The following is a 24,007-nucleotide window of genomic DNA, read 5'->3' on the forward strand; positions in this document are numbered from 1 at the left end:
GATGGGAGTTCAGGATGCTGAAGTCCTCTCTAATACTAATGTAAATGCTTCTCAGAAAAATGTGAATAGTACAGTGATTGATAGTTTAGAAGCTGGAAACATATATCATTGTATGCTAGCCAATGTGAATCACCTATCACTATTTGTAGCAATCAATTGTTTCAAAATGTAACGCATGCTGGAGCGAAAGCCAACTTAGAGGAGTCCTCTGCATCTTCTGCATATGTTCACCCTACCCCAAGACAATGCCCGGTGAACCAACCACTTATTGATGGTTCTACACACTTAAATGTACCTCGAGCAAACATGCTAGAAATTACCCTATCAGCAATAAATACTACATTACTGACGTTATTCAAGTTAATGGAAAAATTAGACCAGAAACGTACAGCACAAGCGGGACAAATTAACGCTATCCACACCTGGATGCTTCATACACAACAGCAGACACAGGTTATATCAGAAAGCATATCCAAACAAAGTTGTCTACCCTTGATCGCAGAAATTATTCGGCCCATTGACATTACAAATAATGAACTGATAGCGGTCATAGAGGAAGCGTCATGGATAAGCATTGACCAGGATGTTAACAAGGAGGCGAGACCCGACTGTCAAATAAGAACTGAAAAACAGGTCACTAAGAAAATAACAAAATCAACATCCCAAATTATAGCTAAAAAGGCTCCAAAAGAATCCCTAATAAGGAAATCAAAGAACATGCCAGCAATAAAGATGCCCAATAACAAAAATAAAATGACCTCCTTTTTTAACACTCTTGCTACAGTTAGTAAACAACACAACAAACAAGTGAGCGGTGATCAGCCTGGAGCTGACGAGCCAGATCTGGAAGTGATTCAGGTTGAAACTAGGACGAGAAATCAGCAAGTCACTATGAATGCTATGCCTAACAAAAATACTCTAAAAAACGCTAATGATCCTACCCGACACTCCCCACTAAATGATCTAGTGCAAGCGCTTGAAACCAATGACAAGTGTGTTCTGTTTGTCAAGAAGCGAAAGGGGCGGTCGAGGTAACTTCTACCAATATGACAATGTTTCCGCCTCCCAATGCTATAGAATTTATGAAAAAAAATGATTGATTCCTACTTAGCAGATAAATAGAAACCTTCAGCACTGGTCTCAATAAATGTGGATACGACTTTAGGGACTGGAACTCAACCACCTAGAATAGACAACGCAAGACAGGGTTCACAAGGCATCTATGGGGTTTCAAATAAAACCAGGCTGCAGACTCAAGAAATAGAAAGATATCAGATAATACAGTCTGAAAAAGAGCCAGTCTTAAGTAACATGGCGCACCAAGACTATGATAACCAAATGCACATTCGACCTGAAGACATGAGAGAGCATGAACTACCTTATTACCAAGCCAGAGATCAGGCCTATTTGCATGCAATACCATCACCACATCCCTATAAACAATCCCTGTTAAAGGTTTCTGAACCCTTAAGATCCACAAACAATCGGATTCAGGCACATAATTATCAGCTAAAACAATTTCAACCTAAGACTAGTCCTAATTATCATTCGCTAATAATGAAATGTCAGGGAGGACAGTTCAATATGTTTGACTTAAATCAAGAAAGTCTACTAAACATTTTTACAGATGTTCCTGAATTAGAGTCGATAACATCCAGAGATATTGAAGTGATACAATTTGTTGCAGGAAAGAACCTTACAGTTGTAAGATTATGGATACTTTCAGGTTTGGTTTACAATGTTATATGGAAAGCAAAATTGCAGCTCTTTGATATGGGTTTTCTGATAGCACAAGATTCGGAAAGAATACACAACCAAAACACAAATGCTATTTATCCATCTTCTCGACCTTTAGATAAACCAGATCATAGAGCAAGATTGCAATCTCTACTGCATTTTCTAGAGCATAACTAAATAATGATCAGATTGTATCGCAAATTACAGTGGAATACACGAGGCCATATTCATCTAGAAGCATCAATAAAAAGGCTCACCATTGACTTTGATGTGCTAGCATTTCAGGAAACTTGGTTACTTGCGGCACAGGATGGGACAATTATGTGGTTTCATTGATCCCGGCATTTAAAGGACTTGGGGGCAGACCAGCTTCGGGCCTACTAGTTGCAACCCGTTTGACATCAGGTTTTAAGTTGGAGCCCTGGCAACACTATGGTAACTTTTTACAACTACTAAAACTGATCAGTTCAACTGGAATCATTGGATTCATAAATATTTACCGAAACCCTTATGGAATATCGGAGGAAATATTTTATTCAAAACTATCTGGTATGCTAGAGATAAATTGCCAATGACCAATGAGGTAACATCAACTTTTGTAGTAGGTGATTCCAATGTGGATCTCAACAACCAAAAAAAAACAGGCCTGCAATCTAAGGAGGCTCAACGGTGGTTTGCCTTTATGTCTGAAAGAGCGTTTACTCTTGCGAATGGTGCAATTTCAGGTGATGTACCGGCCCAAGCTACATGGCAAAGAAAAAACAGCTCTAGCGTAATTGATCATATTTTTGTTGATAACTGACATTTTTCAAATATTACATCATTGAATGTTATCGAACTGCCTACAAGTAATCATAATCTGCTGATATGTCAATTCAAGTGGTGCCAAACCAAAGATCAAGACCAACAGTCATATTTACAACACTCTTTGGCAATTAATAATGCCAAAACTAGATTTAACTGGTCTACATCAAAGTTGTAGGCACTCAATGAACATATTCGAACCCATGCTAATGGTAAAGGTTGCATCCTTATACTCATATTCTTGATCAATTTAAAGATAATATTCTCATAAGGAATAATCAGCCAGTTAACACATTCACAAGTACGATCCCTTAGTGTGAGAAAGGAAAGCTGCATACCATAGAGAACGGAGATATATTCTCAAAATTGGCTCACCTTTGATGCTAAGAAAGCTAAAAACAGCCAAATACAATTACACCAATTGGACCAAAGCATATAAAGCTAAGCTATTTAATCACGACAGTGAAGCTTTTTTAAAAACAATTCTAACAAAAAAACTCTGCTGCCACATGGATTTTACTGAATGAATGCAAACAATCTTGTCAAATTGAGGCACAAGCCAATGGTGTATCGGAAAACCAGTGGTGATCATATTTCAACAAACTATATGCAGATCCTGGCTTTGATAAATATGAGTATAAGATGCAAACGAATGAGTGGTGGGAACTAGAATGCTCCATAAATACTATTTCTGAACACATTAAACAAGTAAGTAACTCAAGAGCGGCAGGCCCTGATGGTGTAAACAACAAAATGCTCAAAGAGAATGTTGATTTGTGGTCTGCAATTTTATATTCAATGTTCCAACAAGTCCTTATGCATAAATCTTTACCAAAATCATGGAAATCTTCGATTTTGGTCCCGATATTCAAGAAGGGCGATTACTCATATCCATCAAATTATAGGCCTATAGCCCTTCTTGATACACCGGGGAAACTATTTGCAAAGTGCGTATTAAGAGATTTCAATGCTTGGACATCAGCACATAAATTACGAGACCCCCAACAAACAGGCTTTGTTAAGGGTTTAGGAACGGGCATCAATCTCCTATGCATCAATGCCTTAAAATATCAATGTCATCAAACAAAACAATCAACATTCTTTGCATTTGTAGATTTACGAGCCGCGTTTGACTCGGTGTTGCGAGTTCTTTTGATGACAAAACTAATACGCGATCAATGCCTTATGCGATATGATATATGAATTTCATCATAACACTAATTCACATTAGGCTAAATGTACAGTGCTTGTTGTCAGCAGAAATACCAACCTTTCGAGGTTTAAAACAGGGATGCCTCTTAGCGTCTGCCATTTTCAATTATTTTATTCAGGATGCCCAACATGTGTTAGAAGCGATAAATACAGATTCACCAAAAATGAACGGACTATTGGTCAAAGCGCTCTTGTATGCCGATGACCTGGTCCTCGTATACAAGACTCCTGTGGGCCTATAAAAGCTTTTGACGGCCTTTGAAACATACACTAATCATAATGAATTGAGTATCAATACATCTAAAACTCAGATAGTTACATACAAACCGACTAGATATGGAGGTAAGGTGTATAATTGTTCCATCAATGATATACCATTGGACATTGTACCCGAATATCAATATCTTGGTATACATTTTGAGGGGTCCACAAAAGCAAAAGCACAACATATGGCAATTGAACATAAGATTCAAACTGCAGTATCTCAGTCAAAAATTATGCAATTCCAGTATGGTAAATTCACAGTGCGTCCTGCTCTAACCTATTGGAAAGCTAAAGTAATTCCCACCATTTTATATGGTCTTGAGACAGATATCCCTATATCATCTCTTACCTGTGAGAAATGGGAAAAACGTTTTTGGATACACATATTACAATTACCACACTGCATTCCTATGGCATGGATTCGATATGAATTAGGACTTACTTCATTGTATGCAAATTTCTGTTGGAAAATGTGTGCATTATTTCGGAAATGTTTAATATCAAAATGCAGTCCAAGTATACTAAAAACAGTAGCAGAATATATTGTCTCAAGTTCCCATCGTTTTGTACAAAAGTGGTTAGTGACAATTTATCAGATCATGATACATGCAAATATTTCAATTGACATGTTGATAACTAACCCTGATAAAGCAAAAAATTCAATTTATAGAATGGACTGGATTGATAATCAGGAAAGATATCCAAGTTATCAATCCATATCTCCAGAAGTATTTAAGCCAAAACAAATGGGCATTCCAGAAAAGTACCTTGAACAAATACCAACTACATTCTATAGACATGCAATTTTGCGATTGCGCTTTAATTGGTGGTCCACAAGAGCCTTGGCTTACTGATGAAAATGTATACCAAAAGCTGAAAATATATGTAGATTCTGCCATAATGGGGGAGGGGGTGTGTAGAAGAAACAACTGAACATCTAATTACAGAATGCACTGAATTGAGATCTTTGAGAGTAACATTTCAGAAACTTCCATAAATATTTGGGAAAACTGGAAGAGATAATTTGTTGGGCTTACATTGCAGGCTCATCTCAGAAGATGTTACAAATAGCAACGATTAACATTTTTACGAAGTTAGAGCTAGAATAAGATGCTGTATATAGAAAGAAGCAACAATAATGATTATACTAGACTTACTCTATTTATGCTCACGCCAGTGCTCTTTTAGTGAAAGATGTTATATGTAGATAAAGGCAAGATATCTATTGTAAATAGATTTTTTTTTAGTATTGATTCACAAATGTAAAATTAACCAGATTGTAATATGTCTTGTTTTTATTTGTTTTGTATTTATCTTGTTGCTTGTCAAATTGTTACATATCAACCTTTGCTTTTTTTGTTGTTTGTTTTTTTGTATGTAATGATAAAATTGAAAAGTTGATTAATTTCAACTAAATCAATTTTAAAAAAAAAACTAAGGAAAAAGGGTTGATTTTGTTGATGGACGACAGCCCAAAGTTCAAATCTGGATGGGGTAAATTAAATGTTCTTCTCAGAAAGGTGCGAATCAAACAGTCTCAAAAATGTTCCTTGTATTGGGGTTCCACCAAGGCACATAAAAAGAAAGTCATGTCTTTACTGTGTTAGAGGGATGGCTCCCCACCTGCTAACGTTCCTTAGGTTTCTCAATGGTTTTCCAAATTCCCGGATAGGTGGCTTCCCTTACCTGGCCTCTCAGGGCAATTCACACTGCCAAGAGAATGACTCCTTTCACTTCACAATGTTCCCCAATACCAGGTGGAGTGCCTCCCTTCCCAGAGTGTCCCAGAGGCTCTTCACATGGCCAAGAGAATGTCTCCCTTCTCTTGACTTCTCTTTCAAGGTTCATAACTTCTGGGGGTAATGTTTCCTTCTCTAGGTCTATTCCCCGATTCTCACACTGCTAAGAGAATGACTCCCTTCTATTGGCCTTTCACAGTGTCCACAAACATCAAGGGGAATGACTTGTTTCCCCTGGTTCTTCTTAGCTTGGTGTCACCACTAACCTGGCTTCCCACTTGGCCCAGTACTGTGACTATGAAGATCAATGTTCACAACACTGTCAGGGGAAATGCTTTCCTTCCCCTTGCCCTCTCTTGAATTCACAGCCAACCCGGTTCACTTCTCTGCCAGGTACTGTAACTATGAAGATTGACAGACTATCATTTCTTCTCAGGGTTGTGAGTCCCAGACTCTCCTTTCTCAGAGAGCTCTTGTTCCTGGTAGACTTGGCTCACTCTCCTGCCAAGTACTACCATATGGGCGTAGCAATCTCTTCATGACTGCATTAGGGGCTGCTCTCCAACTTTCTGCTTGCCAACACCTCTTCTGGTTCCTGTCGCCTTTCTGCCCACTCGCATACCTTGTTTTGTAGTGTGCAAGGGCTTGGCCTCCTTTCCAGGGCCTGCAGACAGCCGCTGGACTTGTGGTGCTCCCGCAAGCTTCTTTTGGTCTGCAATGGTTTTGTTTTGGGCTCTGCAGCACCAATCTTTCTCCTGGTAGCTGTCTCGCTGTTCCGGCTTCAAGACCGCATGGAGCATTTGTCTGCCAGCCGCCATCACTTCTTGCTGAGGACCGGCTCCAGACCTTCTGGCTTTTTCCCCGGCCTCTTCCTCGTCACAGTACTGAATTGACTAGTCTCTGAGAAGTCAACAGAGCTATTCTTCATCTTAATATTTTGAAAGGGGAGTCTACATGGGTAATCCCTACTCTTCCTCATCCCAGTACTTCCTATGTTGGTAGTATGGATAAAACATAGGAACATTAGGAATAGTATTGGAGGGAGTTGGTGAGGAACGTGGATTAGGGTAAGGTGGACTATGGGGATACCATGTTCTCTCCAGGTTTCCAGTAATCCCATAGGGGGCTTCCCTCTCTATGAGATGCACCTGCTGAGTATCACCCCTACGGGCACTATTGGGTAGTGGCCTCACCTCCCTGGTCTCATGGGAAGGGGCTCCCCCAGGGAAAATGGGACGCCATCCAAGGATTTGTTACACAGTGGTAAAGCCATAGTCGAGGCAGACCTCTCATGCTACCATGTGCAGTAATGATAATTCATTTTATTTGAAAGCAGAGAACAAAACTAAGCTAGCAACATTCACTTTATAATTAAGGCTGCTAAATAAATGTGTGTATTTTGAGGTAATAAGAACAAAGATTAAAAGCACCATAACATTTTGGGGGGAAAACATTTTTTTCGATGGTGTTTTCTAAATGTAAAATGGTTACTTTCCTTCCTACTGTCTAGTCCAAGGTCTAACATTTGGCTCTCTAGATGTTTTGTACTTCAACTCCCATGAATGCACACCATGGACTATGCTGACTGGGTGTGATCAGAGATCTAGTCCACAACATCTGACGAGCCAAAGGTTACCTACCTCTCGTGTAGTAACACCTACAGCCTTTGAGCCATTTACATTCCTCAAGCCACCCTCTTTATAAAAACAGACCAACCGAAGGTTAAGTTAAGAACCACATGGTCAATATGGACCAGATATTTTATTTTTCACAGAATACATTTTGCTGTGTATCCCAAACATGCAACGTTCATCTTCATTTATTAAAAAACATAACTCCGCCCCTACGTAGTTGGGGAACCCTATGACTGACCTCTTAACACTCCCAGAAATAAATGTTCACTTTGAAACTAATCAAGGCGAAAGCTGTGTGAATTAGTTTCAGCACGAGACCTAGACATTTCTTGCCAACTCTGAAAAAACACAGGACTGGTTGCAAGTGCAGAAGAAGATTGATTTCAAGAAACTGCTGTTGACCCATCGAATGGTCTACACACCTGAGCACCTTGCTTTATTCCAAATAAAAGTTAGCTGTAGGCCTGTGTTCATACTTCTCTGCTTTGACATATAGGCTGGCTACCCCCAAGTGTACACCTCTATGGCTTTTGGAAGGAGAGGAATAGCAGTGCAGTCGGCCTTCCTTTAGTACCCCCCGCCTCCGCTCTTCACTGCAGAATATACACAGATCTTTTCCGTTTAAAAAAAGCTGGTGGGTATGGGCAATATTTCTTTATTCCGACCAAGCTTCTTGGCAGGGTTAAAGAGAACTCTGGAATCATTGCAGATGGATAGTTTGGGGGCAGATGTGCTATGAAACATCTTCCTGGGGCAACTAGTGCATTGAATCGTCACATTTATTGAACATAAGGTCCGATTTGGGTGGAATGCAGAGCGTGTTCCTAAATATGAAATAGTGTGGAATTTGCCGATTTATCGTCCCGATTTGATGACTAAAAGGAAAGCTGCATTTCAAGTGAACATCTCATTCTGAAAATAAAATAGCGGTTCAAGGGAATCCATCAGCATGGCTGGACTATTAAGGATGTCGACCCATGACCAAAACATACCCAAAGCATGACTGTCGATCTCAACGTCGTTACTTAAGTTATCTTCTGAAATGTTATCACTTATTTCACTGGCGTATGAGTCATCCTCCGACACCTGGAATAAGAAAAAACATTTTAAAAAGTGCTTGCTTGCATCAACAGGAGAAAAAAAGAGGTTTCACCAATATCTCTTGATGAAATGAAACAACTTGTAATCCCAAACTGTTGTGTAGGGATAGTTACATGGTTCATAATGTTATGAAAACATGTTTTGACAAAGCGTTGAAATAAATTGTTACTTTTTTTTTTAAATATCGCATGATTACACAATAGGGCATAAGCTAATAATTTAACAATAGACAGTGTAGCATAAAATGTACTTAACTACTTAGAGGGGACTTGGCACTGGGGCACTCTATCCTGTTGTGGCTCCCATTGGGCCAGATCTATGACTCACCCACAACCATTCACCCAGGAGACAGAATGATATATATATATATATATATTCAATGAAAACAACTTAAAGGGACGTTATGGTTACAAGTAAAACCGGAAAACCTCAGATATTCACCAGTTATGGTGAGCTAAGCAACCATAACCTGCGCCACCACTGTGTACTACTGTGTACTGCTAAGACTAACACCCAGGACATGAAAGATGACATCACAAATGTCACTAATATCACATATTAAATTAATTTTAATAAACAGTCCCTGCAAGGGGTTGAGTTTATAATGTTAGAAACAAGATGTTAGGGTGGGATGCCACTGGCTAACTACTGGAGCAGCGGAGTCCCAAGGGTGGGATGCATCTTAACCGTTACATCCCTTTAACAAAGTTTTTTCTGCCAATTTAATAGGTTTTTATAAGTGAAAATGTTTCATGGTGTTACATTACTGTATGCAAGTTATTAATAATTCCTCTTTTCATATATATGAAAGAACTATACTTATGCCTGTCGTTATCAGCAGTACATGCTGGGGATACAAATCATTGTGCAATTGCCTACGACATAAGGCTCAAGCATGACCCTATCTCAACCAAACTACCCCTATACTACACCTACCCTGCATCCTAGCTCAGTGACCACTGTAACCTAATCATGTAACTAATGGCCAGTGCTCATGGCTTGCAGCCATGGCCAGTCTCCAAATCCATGGGGCATGGCCTTCGGCCATGCTGCGTTCCCCAATAAGCACATCAGAGTACACATTTGCGTTTGCCAAGGGCCAGGCCCACTATCCAGACACCAAATGTATATCACTAGTTTTTCTACTTACATTCTTACACTTTGGAAAAATAAAGCACAAGACATATTTCTAAAAACATGCTTTCAGGTCCTTGCTAATGCTAGTCGTGCAGGTGTGTTGTAATCTAGTCAACCATTTCAGGCTGTAACCATAAGCAGAATATGCTTTCCCATTCAAAACTACCGCTTCAGCCAAGCTGTATGCCCCAATAATCAAATTACAGTACACATTTCTCTTTTCTGACAGCCAGGCCCATTGCCCAGACACCAATGATATAGCACTGTGCTGTGTACTTATATTTTCACACTTTCAAAAAACTAAAACACAGGACATATTTGCAAAACCATGCTTTGAAGTTCTTGCTGACCCTCTTCTCCATATTTGCTGCAATCCCATCCAGTATTTCGACCTGTACCCACAAGCAGACTTTTTCCCATTCGAAACTATCCCATTTTTGAAAACCTTTACCACATAGTCCCTGTTGGCTATGCCCCATTGCTGGTCCCTCATGGTCATGGCCAGTAGCCAGATTGTCCGGGCCACGGACTTAGGCCATGACCCGGACAATCTGGCCACTACCCATGGCCACAGGCTATACCTCAGTCACCAGAATGTATATAACACTAATTTTTGTACCTACATTATGACACTTTTCAAAAAATAAAACACTGACACATTTGCAAAACCATGTTTTCAGGTCCTTGCCAATGCTCCTTACAGGAGTTTGCTTCAAATCCGCCATGTTTTATTTTTTGAAAGTGTCAAAATGTACGTACATAAAATAGTCATGTAACCTTTCCCCCACTTGACAAAATCTATTCAGACTTTGCCCAAACATTCAAGATTGGGTCTATAATCTTTTTGAAAACTTTAGTCCAAATTTGTCAAACGGCAAAAAAGTTATAAGCCGTCAAAAAATGTTGAGATCGCATCCTCTAATTTTTTCCCCTCTTGTTAGAATCCCACCAAACTTTGAAAAACATTAATATCTAGGCCAAAAACCATTTGGCAAACTTTTATGAAGATTCATCAAATAGCACTACATTTATTAACCGTAAAAATATTTTGAGACCCCCCTCTCTAATTTTGTTTCCTCTTGACGAAACAGCACCATACTTTGCAGAGCCATTCAGAATCAGGTCTAGAAGGCAATTCCAGAATTTCATGCAGTTTCATTGAGTGGTGCCAAAGTTATAAGCTATCCAAAAACTTCTTTTCACCAACCCTGTAATGCAGAAATAGGCATATATGTCCCTGAACAACTCCATGTTCGCGAACATCACAGGACTGCCCCGGACATCCGGACTGTTCACAGACGTCCGAGTTGAAAAAACACCTGTTTTTTGGGCTTTTTAAGGCCATATCCATTCCATCCTCATCACCCTTCACCTCACCAGAGATTGTTTCATTAGTTTATCAGATGCAATATTGTGTTTTTTAATATGTTCTCACTGTGGTTTTGTCGGACAAAGACAGCTGTCTGCGAATCGAAACTGGCGGGTGTTTCCAAAAATTGGACGCACCTCACACTTTTCACCATCCAATCAGCGGCTGCGTCCGATGTCTGCGGACATCACACTGGCCCCTGGACCAATCGGAGGTCCATTTGCGGACCGAACAGGGAAGTGAGTCTGCGGACCGAACCCAGATATCACATTTATTTTTGGCTGTTTAAAAAAAAAAAAGCCACTGGACGGATTTACACCAAATATACAAAAGCATGCTTTTGGGACCAAGCTGCCGCTCCTGTCACAAATTTGGTGAAAATCCATCCATTGTGTTTATTGGAAAAACCACACATTTTGGGCCCCCCCCTATAACTTTGACCCCATGCATGGAACCTCACCAAACTTTGCAGAATCAATCTGAGGTGGCCATATACATTTTTTGCAAAGCTTCGTGAGGAAGTTCTAAGCTGCCCAAAAAGTTCTCTTCCTATGGTTTGAGCAACTTAACCATAACTATACGCCCGCTACCACAGGCCTTGTAATATAAATAAAAATAATAAAATGATGGCATGGAGAAAAGATGAAGGGGATGTACGTACACATTGACACAAAGAAGTGATGATAGTTTAAGTAACCACACAAATGTTTGTTTTAGGCCTTCAATGATTCTATCGTTAAAATTAAGCAAATTGATTTGAGCCTACCAAGCAGGCTGTAGAGATATAAAGCCACAAATGCTATGATAGTTCGGTACAAGCATTTTTTTTAAACTGGTGGGAGAATACATTTTAAAGATAACGGGCCACTTGACAGAATTCAACCCACATAAATTATTCATGACCTGGCTGGAAAGCCCAGTCAGAGTGATTACACAAACCCATTCCTCTTTGCCTTCTGAGCGACCCATTTGGGCCCATGGTGTTTAGTTATATCACCCAGAATAAATGTAGTTGGGAGAACCATTTTTTGTTCTCCCATTAATAGCACTTCTCCCACATATTCAAGGAATGCAGTTTGTTTGCATACCAGTCCTAACCCAGGCAACAGAGCAACTCCTGCCAGTCTCCCCCTCCAACCCCTGCCAAGATAAAGATCTCTTTTCATGCTGGTCTTCTTGTGAATGGCGGGTCCTTTTCCACTATCAACACTAATACCAACAAGCATTGGCAATGCCAACAGTTTTGGCTTTTTTGTAGGCATGGGAAAGGCATCTGCTAGGCAGTGCCGTAGTGGCCATTGATGGTAACAGTTGCAAAATGGTGCAAGTACCTGCGGATACAACAGCAGTGCCTGACAAATGCCTAATACTTAAACACAAGTCAACACTATTGGCTTTGCCAAGGCTTGTTTTTTAACAGGACTTCAGTGAAGGGCATGCATAGTGCTTACAAATGGAGTGGCCGAAAGCAGACCGGTTAAGACATTTTTATTACACCAGTAGCGCATTTACAACTCCAGTTAAGTCATTAACCTTCAGAAGACTACTTTGAAAAAACACTGCAAGGCACTTCGAGCACACAGTTTGATGGTAAGGCTTAAAAAAGTTAGCCCAAAGAGATCCCAGGAGGATGTGTTTTGGGCTGGAGGGGCAGGAAATGGGTGAGAATGGCCATAGTGATTAGCGTGGCCATGGGCAATCAATGGTTGGGTAAATAACCAAACAACCCCTACAAGGTTTGTGTCCCTACTAATATGCCATTACTTCCTAGCTGTACTATAATGGAATAGTTTCAGCTTATAGTTGGCCACCGACTAGCCAAAACTAAAAAGGGTTACATTGCTTTTGATGGCAGTGGGAACACTGAATTTGAATGGGGTACGCTGCTATGCAAAAGGGGGGGCACAAGGGGACAATGGCCTCCAGAACATAGTTACATCCGGTCGCCAGATGTGCAATGGAAAATGCATATTTCCAGATGTAAACCGCGGTGCAAACTCTGCAATGAGTCACAGACCATCCTGCAAACAGGGAGAGGGGGATGGGGAGGGGTGTCATCACTTTGCATTAGGTATGCAAAACACTCCTAAAGATAGGATACATATAAATTAGTTACACCACTGCAAAGCAGAGTTTAGAAAATAGAAAATGATTCAAGGAGTATTATTGTGCATAATCTTTCTTTCAAAATATGCAAGTAATCCTCAGTGTCAACTTGGTGAAAGGCAATATACTATATGTAAATTATTCCCAAGTGAGTATTCATATTGGTAGGAAACAAGTTTTGCTCTATACCAAATTGGGACTTGCGCTCGGAGAATATACACTATAGGTAAAACTGCTGCTTTGTTGGGTGTAATCAAGCTGGCCCACAGCCTGTTATGACATAGAAATATGTCTGAAAAAAAGCTTACACCACGCAGTGTTTTCCTATGGAATACTCCAAAAATACAATTATAGTTTGTTTGTTTATTGTTTTTATATGGCGCACCAAACCCGAAGGTAGCTGGGTGCAAACAGTACAAGGAGACTTTAGGCTTAAAATACATAGAGTTACATGCATAGTATTACAGGTACAGCGATATTTACAGTATATTACAGGTACACATTAAGGATATATAAAATTACATTACAGGTATATCCAATTACATTGGAGAGAGCAATATAGGAGGTAGTTAAAGTTGCAGGATTTGATGATAACAGGTGCTTGTATTTAGCACTAGGTCCTAGGGTGAGCGTCATTAGTTCTGACCCATTTCTGTATGTTGCGTCCGAAGCTAGGGTAGGTTTGACCAGTCCGGATCGATTGGGGAAGTGAGTTCCACGTTTGGGCTGCCATAACTGGGAAACTTCTACCGCCGGATTTGGCTAGCTTGAAGCGTGGTACACTGAGGCAGCATGAATTGGTAGACCTAGTGGGCCTATTGGTTGTTTTCTTAGTTATCCGAAGGTACTGTGGAGCTGCATTATTCAGACATTTGTGAGTCAAGGAAGTTGTTTTCAGCAGGATTCTGTCCTTGATTGTCAGCCAATGGTTTTGTCTTCTAAACACAGATATGTGATCTTTATTTGGGATATTTAGTGCCGTTCTTAAGGCATTATTTTGTAGCATTTGGGACTTGTTTAAGATGTACTTGTTGGCCCCAAATAGAGGGCATTACAGTAATCTAATCTTGACAGTATGAGGGCATTAGCTAGGGTGAGACAGCTGGCTGGGGTTAGGTAGGGTCTGCAGGCCCTGATTAATTTGCAGGTGTGTGCTGATGTGGATGCTAGGGAATTGACTTGTTTGCTCATGGTTAGCGTGGAGTCGAGGTAAAATCCAAGGGTTTTTACTTCCTTTACAACCCTAATACAGTTACCATCAATGTTGAAGGAGGAGTAATCCTTGTTGAGTTTTTTAAGGTTGGCCGAGGTTCCTAGTAATAGCAGTTCAGTCTTGTCATTGTTCAGACAGATGCCATGGGTGGCCATCCATGCCTGAATGAGCAGGTCGATTTTGTTCACAAGAGCTGTGTCAGTGATGTAATTGCCCGAAAGGGGTATGAGGATCTGGGTGTCATCTGCATAGTTAGTATAGGTGACACCCAGATTGTCCAATTTATCGAACAATGGCTTCATGAAGATGTTGTACATGGTAGGTGAGACACAGGAGCCTTGTGGAACGCTACATGTTATAGGGATAGGGACTGCTGAGTCTGAAGGGGGAAAGACTCGCATGGTTCTATTGTTAAGAAATGATTGTACCCATGCTATTGCATCCTTAGAGAAGTGGACCGCCGAGGCAAGGTGTTTACAAAGGACTTCTTGGTCCACCAAGTCAAAGGCAGCTGACAAGTCAAGGAGGAGTAGCATGTCAGTTTTCCCTTTGTCTGTGTGCCTCAATTTGTGTTTTTAAATCAATCAGAGCAGTTTCAGTGCCATGGTGTGGCCTGAAACCTGATTGTCGGATCCCGAGGAGATGATTTGTTTCCAGAAATTGTTGTATCTGAAGATACGCTACTCTGTCAAGTATCTTCAGAAGGAAAGGCACTGTAGTAATGGGCCTGTAGTTAGTTGGAATGGCTGGATCTAATGTTTGTTTTTTCAGTAATGGTAAGACCCAAGATTCTTTCAGATTACTTGGAACAGTGTTAGTTGAAAATTATGCATTAATGAGTTTGGAGATAAATGGTGACCGGTCTCTAGCTGCGTCTTTGATTAATTGTGCTGGGCAATCGTCGCCATGGCATCTAGATGGTTCCAGGGAAGAGAGGATTTTCTGCACCTCAAGTATAGAGACTTGAGAAATTGAAATGATCTGGTTTGTTAGTTAGTATTTTGGGGGTCAGGGTGTGAACATCTTGTTTAGTAAGAGGATTTCTTGTTCATAATCTTTCCTTGAAGGAGTACAATTTTATTGGCTAAGGCATTCTGTATGTTGGTACACCAGACTGTCTTTAGTTATGTTGTCAGCTGGGGGGGTAGGGGGCTCCATTTCTCGTAGTATGGTAAAGAGCTCCTTTGTGTTGGAGCTAGCCATGAATAAGGCCATAGTCATATATGATAAAGCCACGGATCAGAAGGTGCTTAAAGGTTTCTTTGTTTTGTAGGTTTGTATATATTACTCTGCATACATTTGTCAAAAAGAGATGTTTAAGTTTGTTCACCAATATACTCTGCACCGGTTTTTGGCCTTCAAGCCATGCTATATTGTATGTCCACAAGACAAGTTACATTTCATTTGAGACCATAATTCAAGAATATTGATCACAGTACATTCTCCCTTGTCACAAATTATTGTTCCCAATGTGTTCTGGACCAAGTCCCATTTTTTGCTCACTCACCGGTTATAGCCAAAACAATCAAGTCATATACATTACGCCCACAGCCAAGTCACATGTTTGCTCGGCTATAAACATCAAATACTATGTATACTATCTAAAAACAAATAAATGCCTGTTGGTAAAAAAAAAAACGAAGAATAAAATGAGGAGCAAATGAGGATTTCTATTAGGAAGGTGGCCGTATTGTATTCATGAGGGGTTGATCTCTCCTTGGACAGTCAATTATGCATGCTCTGAATTTCCTTTTATTTGTGTCAGTTCGTCCATCTACCCAGCATGCTGGTGGTGGTGTTGTTGTGTTAGAGCACATATCCTAAATCCTTAATCACTCCTAATGGAAAAGTGCTGTCATATTGGTTACTGTGCAGGCATTTTAGAATGAATCCGTAACACTCTGCAACAACTGCTACAAATTAGCAAAATAACATGGATTACTGGAAACCAGAGATAGTTCTGCTGAGGATACAGTGGGTTAAAAGTAAACGCAAGTATTCATTGAATCACTGCACTGAGCAAACATACAATAACACTTCGAGAAATACAACCAGGGCATGAGCACACAAGAGAGACATCGAGAGAGACAGCGAGACAGACATTTTGTTTTCAGAACAATCAATACATGCCAGTTTACGTGACCTCCTTCGACTTCTCTTCAGCATTTCATATGGCATTTAAGACAATATAGTTGCCATAATTATACTTAATAGGGGAACACAAAAATATGTTCTCGGTTACAATGGCCTTATACAGAGACACTACATTGCAAGTGAGTTTGTACCAAGCTGGGAACCTGAACAAGACTTTCAGCACTACACGAGGAGCTTCAGAATGCACTCCTGCAAGAGAGGTTTTACCTGTTCCCATTTTATTATACTGGAATGACTCTGGCGCAAGTAGCTGTGCACAAATGTTCAAAATAAAAACCTACAAGGGGAAAAATGGACTGAATGTAACAAAATCGAAAGTTACCACGCTGGTGGTTGCACATCATGGAAGGGAAGCCAAATACCTTCAGGCTGGGAAAGACCATCCTGGAAAAGGGTGTTCCCTTATCCTCATAATAAGGTTAAGAAGTTGTTGTCCTGGAAACCCCCATGTAAAAGCAATGATCAGAGTTGGCAGGAGTCTTCAATGCCACATAGAGGTTCACCAATAAACATGGAAACCTTTGCCACTGCATAGGCATCCATTTGTTCAGGCAAAGGTTGGCGGGATAGATTTCATACAGGGCTGAATTGTAATGTCTGGATGGAAACGTTAAATTACTAGGCCCCTGCAAGAGCAGAAGTTGGAATCCCCAAGCCAGTGGGTTTTTTCAACAGCCACACTAGAATGTGACCTGGCCTACAAATCGACCCGACAGAGTCAGCCATGCCTCAGTACTGCATGGAGCCAAAATCAACTCCGGGTGGATCGGGACAGAAGAGACTGGTGTAGATCATTGCGTAATGGCGGGTCTATGATGCACGTCATGGAGAAGTGAGGAAATGAAACTCCCACGAAAAGCTGCTCAGGCTATAAGAGACAGACTAACGTGGCCATAAAACAACCAATTGAAATTAGAAAAAGACAACTTTATCTGAAAAAGAAAGTTGACATGCAGCAGTTGGAAACATGAAATCCCCTACCCCGGGGGATAGCCTACTTGGTGGCATTTAAAAACCAACAGGAGTACATGCTCTTTGCTCTTAATGGAGAATAAAGAGCTTTATCTTCGCCAAAATGCTGGTCAAATGGAATGTCAGCCAATGACAGTTGCCGGTTCTGTGGAGTGTGGAAGGAATACATTACACTTTTTTTATTATTGGTTTAAATGCAAACCTTTAAAATGTTACCAGACATCAATCACATCACGTCATGACTCATTAAGTCCCCCAGTTTCCTGCCGATCCATACTCAGAGCTGGCTCATTATTAAATCATTAAGGCTGAGTTGTGTCCACTTTCAGCAGGCTTTCAATCACTGCCAACAGAGACGTTAATGGAATTATTAGTTTCATGTCGGTCCCGTTAAACATTTTCTGCCACCATTCGTCGGCACACAGGGAGGGATGTTTGTCGCTCCACGGACCCAGATGAATCCATCGCACATTTCTCAATTCACAGCAGAACAGTACCAGATGTTTGAGGGTCTCCACGTCGAGTGTGCAGAATCTGCATGGTGTGTCTAAGGCTGTGTTACATTCCCATGCACAAAGACGCTCTTTGGTTTTGAAGGCATTCCGTCTAAACACCATGAACAGTCTCCTTGCATTCGAACTCGGAAACAACTGTGTATACTTTTGGAGCTCATTGAAGCCCCTTGCTTCAGTTGGTGTGGCAGCCATCAGGCTATGGGCAGTTCTTTGGGAACAAGTTGTCTCCCAGTCCACACGCCAGATTTTTAGTTTTGCTGCATTAGGATTATCATGCAGTGTTTCCAGGTTAATGTCAAACACCGCTAGGAGGTATTCACAGCGTTTGACCCACATTGAAACCATATTGTTTCTGTCTGAAGATGTGCCATGCAGAATTTGGAATTGGGAATTTTATCACATGCTCTTGTTTTGCGATAGAGTTAGCAAGTTCCAGCCGATTCTGGCGTGCAAGGAAATTAAGGCTAGTTCGTACCTTATACATGCCGTAGACACTCCCTTTGGTAAGCCCAACGCTTTTGACCAGAACGCATTCTCTAATGTGGACCAGAGAGAATAAGGCCAGCCCAGCGCGTTTTCAGCTCCATACATTAGAATTGGAGACACTTTTTGTTGGTAGAGTGCTTGACTGGCTGGTTGTTGACATCTTCTCTTAGTTTCGATGGTCCACGGTCCATCGTATATGCTAGAGCTTATCAACATGCCCAGATATTTTACGCTACTTGACAAGCACAAGGATTCTTGCCCCAACTTCCATGCGACTTTTATGTCAAGCTTACTTCGCGCTGTTCTCAGGTTTTTAAGCACCATGATTTCGCATTTGGTGGTATTAATCTTCAGTTGGTTCAAGGTCACGTACTTTTGCACTGCATTCAGCTTTCTCTGAAGCCCAATTGGTGTTACGTCCAATATGATTAGATCGTCCGCGTATAGCAACCAACTGATGTGACATGTGGAGTTTAGGAGGAAATTATCGCACAGAGTTTATGGCATCGCCAATGTCTGATAGAGACTAAAAATTGTCCCCCCTTGTGACTGTCTTTTTTTAATATAATGGTTTTGTAGCTACCATCCTACCAGGGAGTGAAGCAGGGATGTCCAGCCCATGGACATCCCTGCTTCACTCCCTGGTAGGTCTTAATCTCTCCGGACAAAGATCCAGACTGGTCCAAACGAATTCGGATCGAGGTTTCCGTGTGCAAGTCTCTGATTGCGTTTAGCAATCCAACGGGGCAACCCCATGATGGCAGCTTGTTCCAGAGGATTCCGTGATCAATATTATCAAAAGCGTAAGAGAAATCGATGAATGCAAGGTAGACTTTTGTGTTTGTGCGTATGGCCTCCATCTTCAGCAAGTTCAAAATTAGGAGATTTAGAGAGCACCTGATGTTTTTAACAAAACCAGCTTGTCTTTCGTCTATGCGTTTCGCTTTTATGGAACATTTAGTCAGTTTTCTTTGTAGTACTGTTGCATACATTTTGCCCAAGGCGTCCAACAGTGCTACTGGGCAGTAATTTTTGGGGCAAGCTCTGTTCCCTTTCTTGAAAATGGGTACAATTATGGCAGATGTCCATGACCTTGGTGTCTGATGTTGTAAATTTATCCTTTCAAATAATTCTAAACACACATCGGCCCAGGATGTTGCTTAACGGTGAAGTTTGTGAGGCCGTCCGGTCCAGGGGCCCTAGAATTGTTTGATTCTTTTATTATCTCTATGATGTCCTCTTTTGAGAGTATTTCTCAGGATGATTCATTTAAGGTGGGTGGTGTTGAGGCGACATTGGTTTTGCTGTATAAGATCTCAAAATGTGTCTTCCATTCTGCCTCCGTCACCAGGCAGGCTTGCAGTGCCGTTTGTGGCGCTTTGAGGTTGTTCATACGCCAAAAAGCTCCACAGTTTTTGTTTTTCAAGCACGTTAACATCTCCTCGGAATCATGTTGTAACAATAGGTATTTGCGCCCTTTAAGCCAGTTTTTGTAGTTTTGTTGCACCACCTGGTTTCAAGCTGTTCTTACCTGGATAGGTAACTGTTTGTTTTTGCGAATCATAGCTCGCATCAATCGCTTCCTTTTCAAAACTTCTAAATAGAAGCAATGGGTCTTTTTGAAGGACTGATTTTTGAGCCCTATGTTTTTAGGTTTGAATTGAGTCAACAGTGGTGCATATTCTACTGTGGAGCCTCCCAATTGAAATTGTTTAGACAGGTGAGCAACCTCGGTTGCATCCAGCCACAATGTAGCTCTGCTGGCTTCCACGTTGACCTTCATTGACCACTTTAAGCCTGGCTGAGAATTGACCATTAGGAGCTCCATTTGTAGCATTTTGTGGTCGTGGTTACACATTTGAATGACCTTCAGAGATTTAACTGGTGAGTGGAGGGCATCTGATGTAAAGATGTAATTGATGGTGGATGATTGGTCGCCACATTGCGAAGTTGGACGGGGTGGAATGTCGCCTTGAGTGTAGCCATTTAACATCAGAAGGTCCCGTGCCTTTAGTTCCTCAAGCCATTCTTTTGCTACTCTCGCTTTTTCTGGTTTTAAAGGCTTGAAGTAATCTATATTTATGTCACGACAAATTATTATATTTGAGCTTCGTGCTGATTCTATCAAGTCATCGAGGATTGTTGATACTTGGTCTATGAAGGAAAGTTCCTGCCCTGTCATGGTTCCAATAAAGGTTTACTATTTGTATAAGGTCCGAGCAATTCTTTGAGGAGTCAATCTTCCCTATCTCAGACACTTGGATGTAAGGTGAATAGTTTATGGACCTTAATAAACGATAGCCCAAAGATCTCCTAATAAGCATTTACTGACCAGCCATTGGGTGACCCTTCTCCCATATAATGGCAGGATTGAGTGCACACTCAAATTCTGAAACCACAGGTAGTTGGCTCATCCAGGTTTGTTGCAGGCAAGCAAAGTGGATTCCATTCAAACAATTCAAGTTGAGCAAATGTTGAAGCCCCTTGTGTTCCATGATGCAAATGTGCATATCCGTTTGATTTCTTCAGTCTGGCATTAACTCCGTTCGTTGCTATTCAACGATTTTGTAAGCCAGTTCCAGTCTCCCGTTTGATCCTTGGCACGATTTCTACCGTTTATGGTGATTCTAATTTTATCCATGGTACTGGTCGTTGCCTCTAGTTGAATGTCGACGACTGAGACTTTAAGAGGACCAGATTTTAGGATTCCATTCCGTTTCTGAGAATCAGTTGTCTGCGCGAATACTGCCGATTCAGTATCAATTGAGTGGTCAGATTGTTCTTTCGAGGACAGGAAAGGAAACGTGCCGTCACTCGTGTGAGCTAATGTGGAGGATGTCATGATCTCATTTGACTTTTTAGGAATAGTCTCCTTGATCCTGTAGATGTCAAAACCCAGTGACAATAGGGCGTCTGATGCCTCTAATACGGTTCCTGCAATTATATTTGAAGCTAAATGCAGCACCACTTTGTCATTGCGTCTTTCGTTGGGGAACTCTACAATTTTTACATCCTTTGAGCCCAGCGCCCGTAGATGAGGGATGTGGTGTAATAATTTTATTGTGTTGGTGTGATTCAGAATCAGCTTGTCACATGGGTCAATTCTCTCTAACATGATCTTGGGCACCGAATTATACTCATCATGGGTTCTAGCTTTGTAAGTCTTTCGTGCTTCACTAGTATTGCCAGCTGATTTCATAGTTTGTCTATCCTCGTTCCGTTAAGTTGAGTTTTTTTATTGGTGGCATCGAACCATTTAAGGGCCCCTTCTCAAACTCATCACGAGCAGCTACAGATGACAATTGATTTGTCTTCAAAATAGACGAGGAGCTCCTTTGTAGATTTGCTCCTAACAGGTCTCTTTTTTCTTGTAAGGTGATAAACACAGGGCTCAAAGGTGCTAAGTCAATTGCCGTCAAGGCAGCGTTCACTGCAATTATTGAGCAGGTTCTACCGCTATTAAGGGCGACTCTTTTGACAACCCTTCAGAGGAGGGAAGCGTGCTCATCTTGGACTGCACGCTTGTGCTGTCGAGGAACACCATAGGAATAACATTTCCTGAGGATTCAGGAAGTTTAGACACACATGGTTTGTTGTTCACAACAGGTATAACAGTCGCCCTCTCACGGTCTTCACATTCTGAGTCGTTGTAGACAGACAAATCCAGGAGAGCATCAGGGCTATCTTGTATGACATCAATCTGTATGACCTCCTCCTCGGATGGTTTAGCTGGTAGGACTTCAAGTGTTTTCTTGTTCTCGGAAGTCTGCGGTGGAGGGCGTGTATGAATAGGGTCAGCCTTCTCTATGATCTGTATCTCTTTGATATTTCTCAAAATTTTTGGAGCCCCACTTGTTTGGGTCTTCCTCCGCCCTGGAAGATTTTTAGATTTCTTTATTTGGGATTGGTGCTGCCGTTTCTGTTTCATAGTTTTCTGAGGAGTTTGATTTCCACCATTAAAAATGGTGAAGACTCCTGCGGTCTTTGGTGTAGCGGCCGCACCGTCCGCTTCATCAATATTGATGGCCAGAGCAGGGTTATGAGATAGCAAAGACCCCGCTGCTTGTTCATTAAGTTGTGCCAGGTTGGCAATACTTCTTGCGTGAAGGAAAGCACTGTTGAAAGAAGTCTCAACCACATTTTCCGTCAAGAAGTTGTCACAAGCACTCTCAGAAGCAGTGCAGCCTTTGCTCATGGTCGGTAAGTGGTCGTCAGATGGATTTCTCTTTTCATTGTTGCTCCCCGAGGTTAGAGCTGTTGATGCCTTGCTCATTAGCACCGCTATATTATCAGCATTAGGCCCTTGACTGCCAGTAGGGGGAACTAAATTACGTTTTAAAGCATCGGAGTCCGAGCCCAGTTCGATACCTACCGACTGAGGGCATGCAGTAGGGAGCTGAGTTAGTTCTTGTGGTGCTACAATTGGTACAATTGGACATAGAGGTTTCAATCTCCATGGTACATCCGTATGATTATTTCGAAATAGAGCCAAAGCCTCTTTTGCGACTTCCGCAAACAGTTTTTTGTCGAGGGCGTCATTTCGTTTTTGATTGCTCACGGATCAGAGTAATGCCATCAACTTATGGGTGACCTCATCCTGTTTGTTGGTGTGTCGAGTATGCACCTCTTCCAGATGTATTAGTTTAGAGTTCATTAGTGCTACCAAAGTTGTTAAGTCCTTTGTGCTGTCATTAATGGACTCGTATAATTTAGTAAACTGCACTAATGAAATTGCCATTGAAGAGATTAACAGCGCCTGCAATTCGTTGATTGACACGTGTTCGCATGTAGCCACTGGAGCCCCTGTACCATTGATTATATCTTCATTGGGTCGTGTGTTACGAGAGATGACAACATTCAACCTCCTTACTTTCGGAAATGGCCGGTCCACAAATGAGGAGTCCGAAGTTGAGGTTTCATCTGAGTTAAAGTCGACACTGGACCTCAAATGTAATTTTTTTTGATGCTCAGCGATGGCTTTGTGCTTGAATACTCAGATTGTTGTTGATTTTTTTTGGGAGTCGAGCAGGGTCGATGGAGAGGTCTGAGCTGACTCGCACGTTTGTATTTAACACTCGCACAGATGTCTTCATTAGAGTCTGTGAGTTTGGTGCTATTTCTCTTTAAGGACATTCTAGCAATGGGCTGGTTTTCTAAAATTGGATCTTAAGGTTGTTTTGTTGTGCAAGCTTTGTTTATTAGGAGAAATTATGTAAAACATTATTCACAACTTCTAAGGAGTTTCTGCTTTCTGAACACACTTCGACTGACATTATAGTATCCTGCAGCTGACCAGTGCGAGAGACTACTGAGGCACCATTGGGTGTCCTGTATGAGTTGTTAATAGATAGGTTATAATGGTCCAAAAAAGGTGCAGCTCCAAAGACTTCATCCTGAGCTTCTAGGTCGGTGAGATTAATAGGCACATGAGACCCCAGAGGTGAGCTAGACCTCACCGCCATGGTCAGACAGCCGGATCCGAATGTGACGTCGCTTCCACCACAAACAGCGACCGTGCCACATGTCGACAGATCTGCCTCGACCCAGGTCCACGCAACCCTGCC

The 24,007-nt window shown here is 41.4% G+C and overlaps 1 protein-coding gene across 3 annotated transcripts in view; it reads right to left on the reverse strand.

Annotated features, from left to right (window-relative positions):
* The window catches only part of OSBPL3 (oxysterol binding protein like 3), a 1,742,686-nt gene that overhangs the window by 422,764 nt on the left and 1,295,915 nt on the right, over positions 1-24,007 (reverse strand). For all 3 annotated transcript variants that reach the window (XM_069648200.1, XM_069648199.1, XM_069648201.1), the window contains one exon: positions 8,383-8,476. In XM_069648200.1, the coding sequence (XP_069504301.1) occupies positions 8,383-8,476 (94 nt within the window). The remainder of the gene's footprint in view (positions 1-8,382; positions 8,477-24,007) is intronic.

This window comes from Ambystoma mexicanum, chromosome 2q, assembly GCF_040938575.1.
Source record: "Ambystoma mexicanum isolate Mex_15411 chromosome 2q, UKY_AmexF1_1, whole genome shotgun sequence".
NCBI lineage: Eukaryota > Metazoa > Chordata > Amphibia > Caudata > Ambystomatidae > Ambystoma > Ambystoma mexicanum.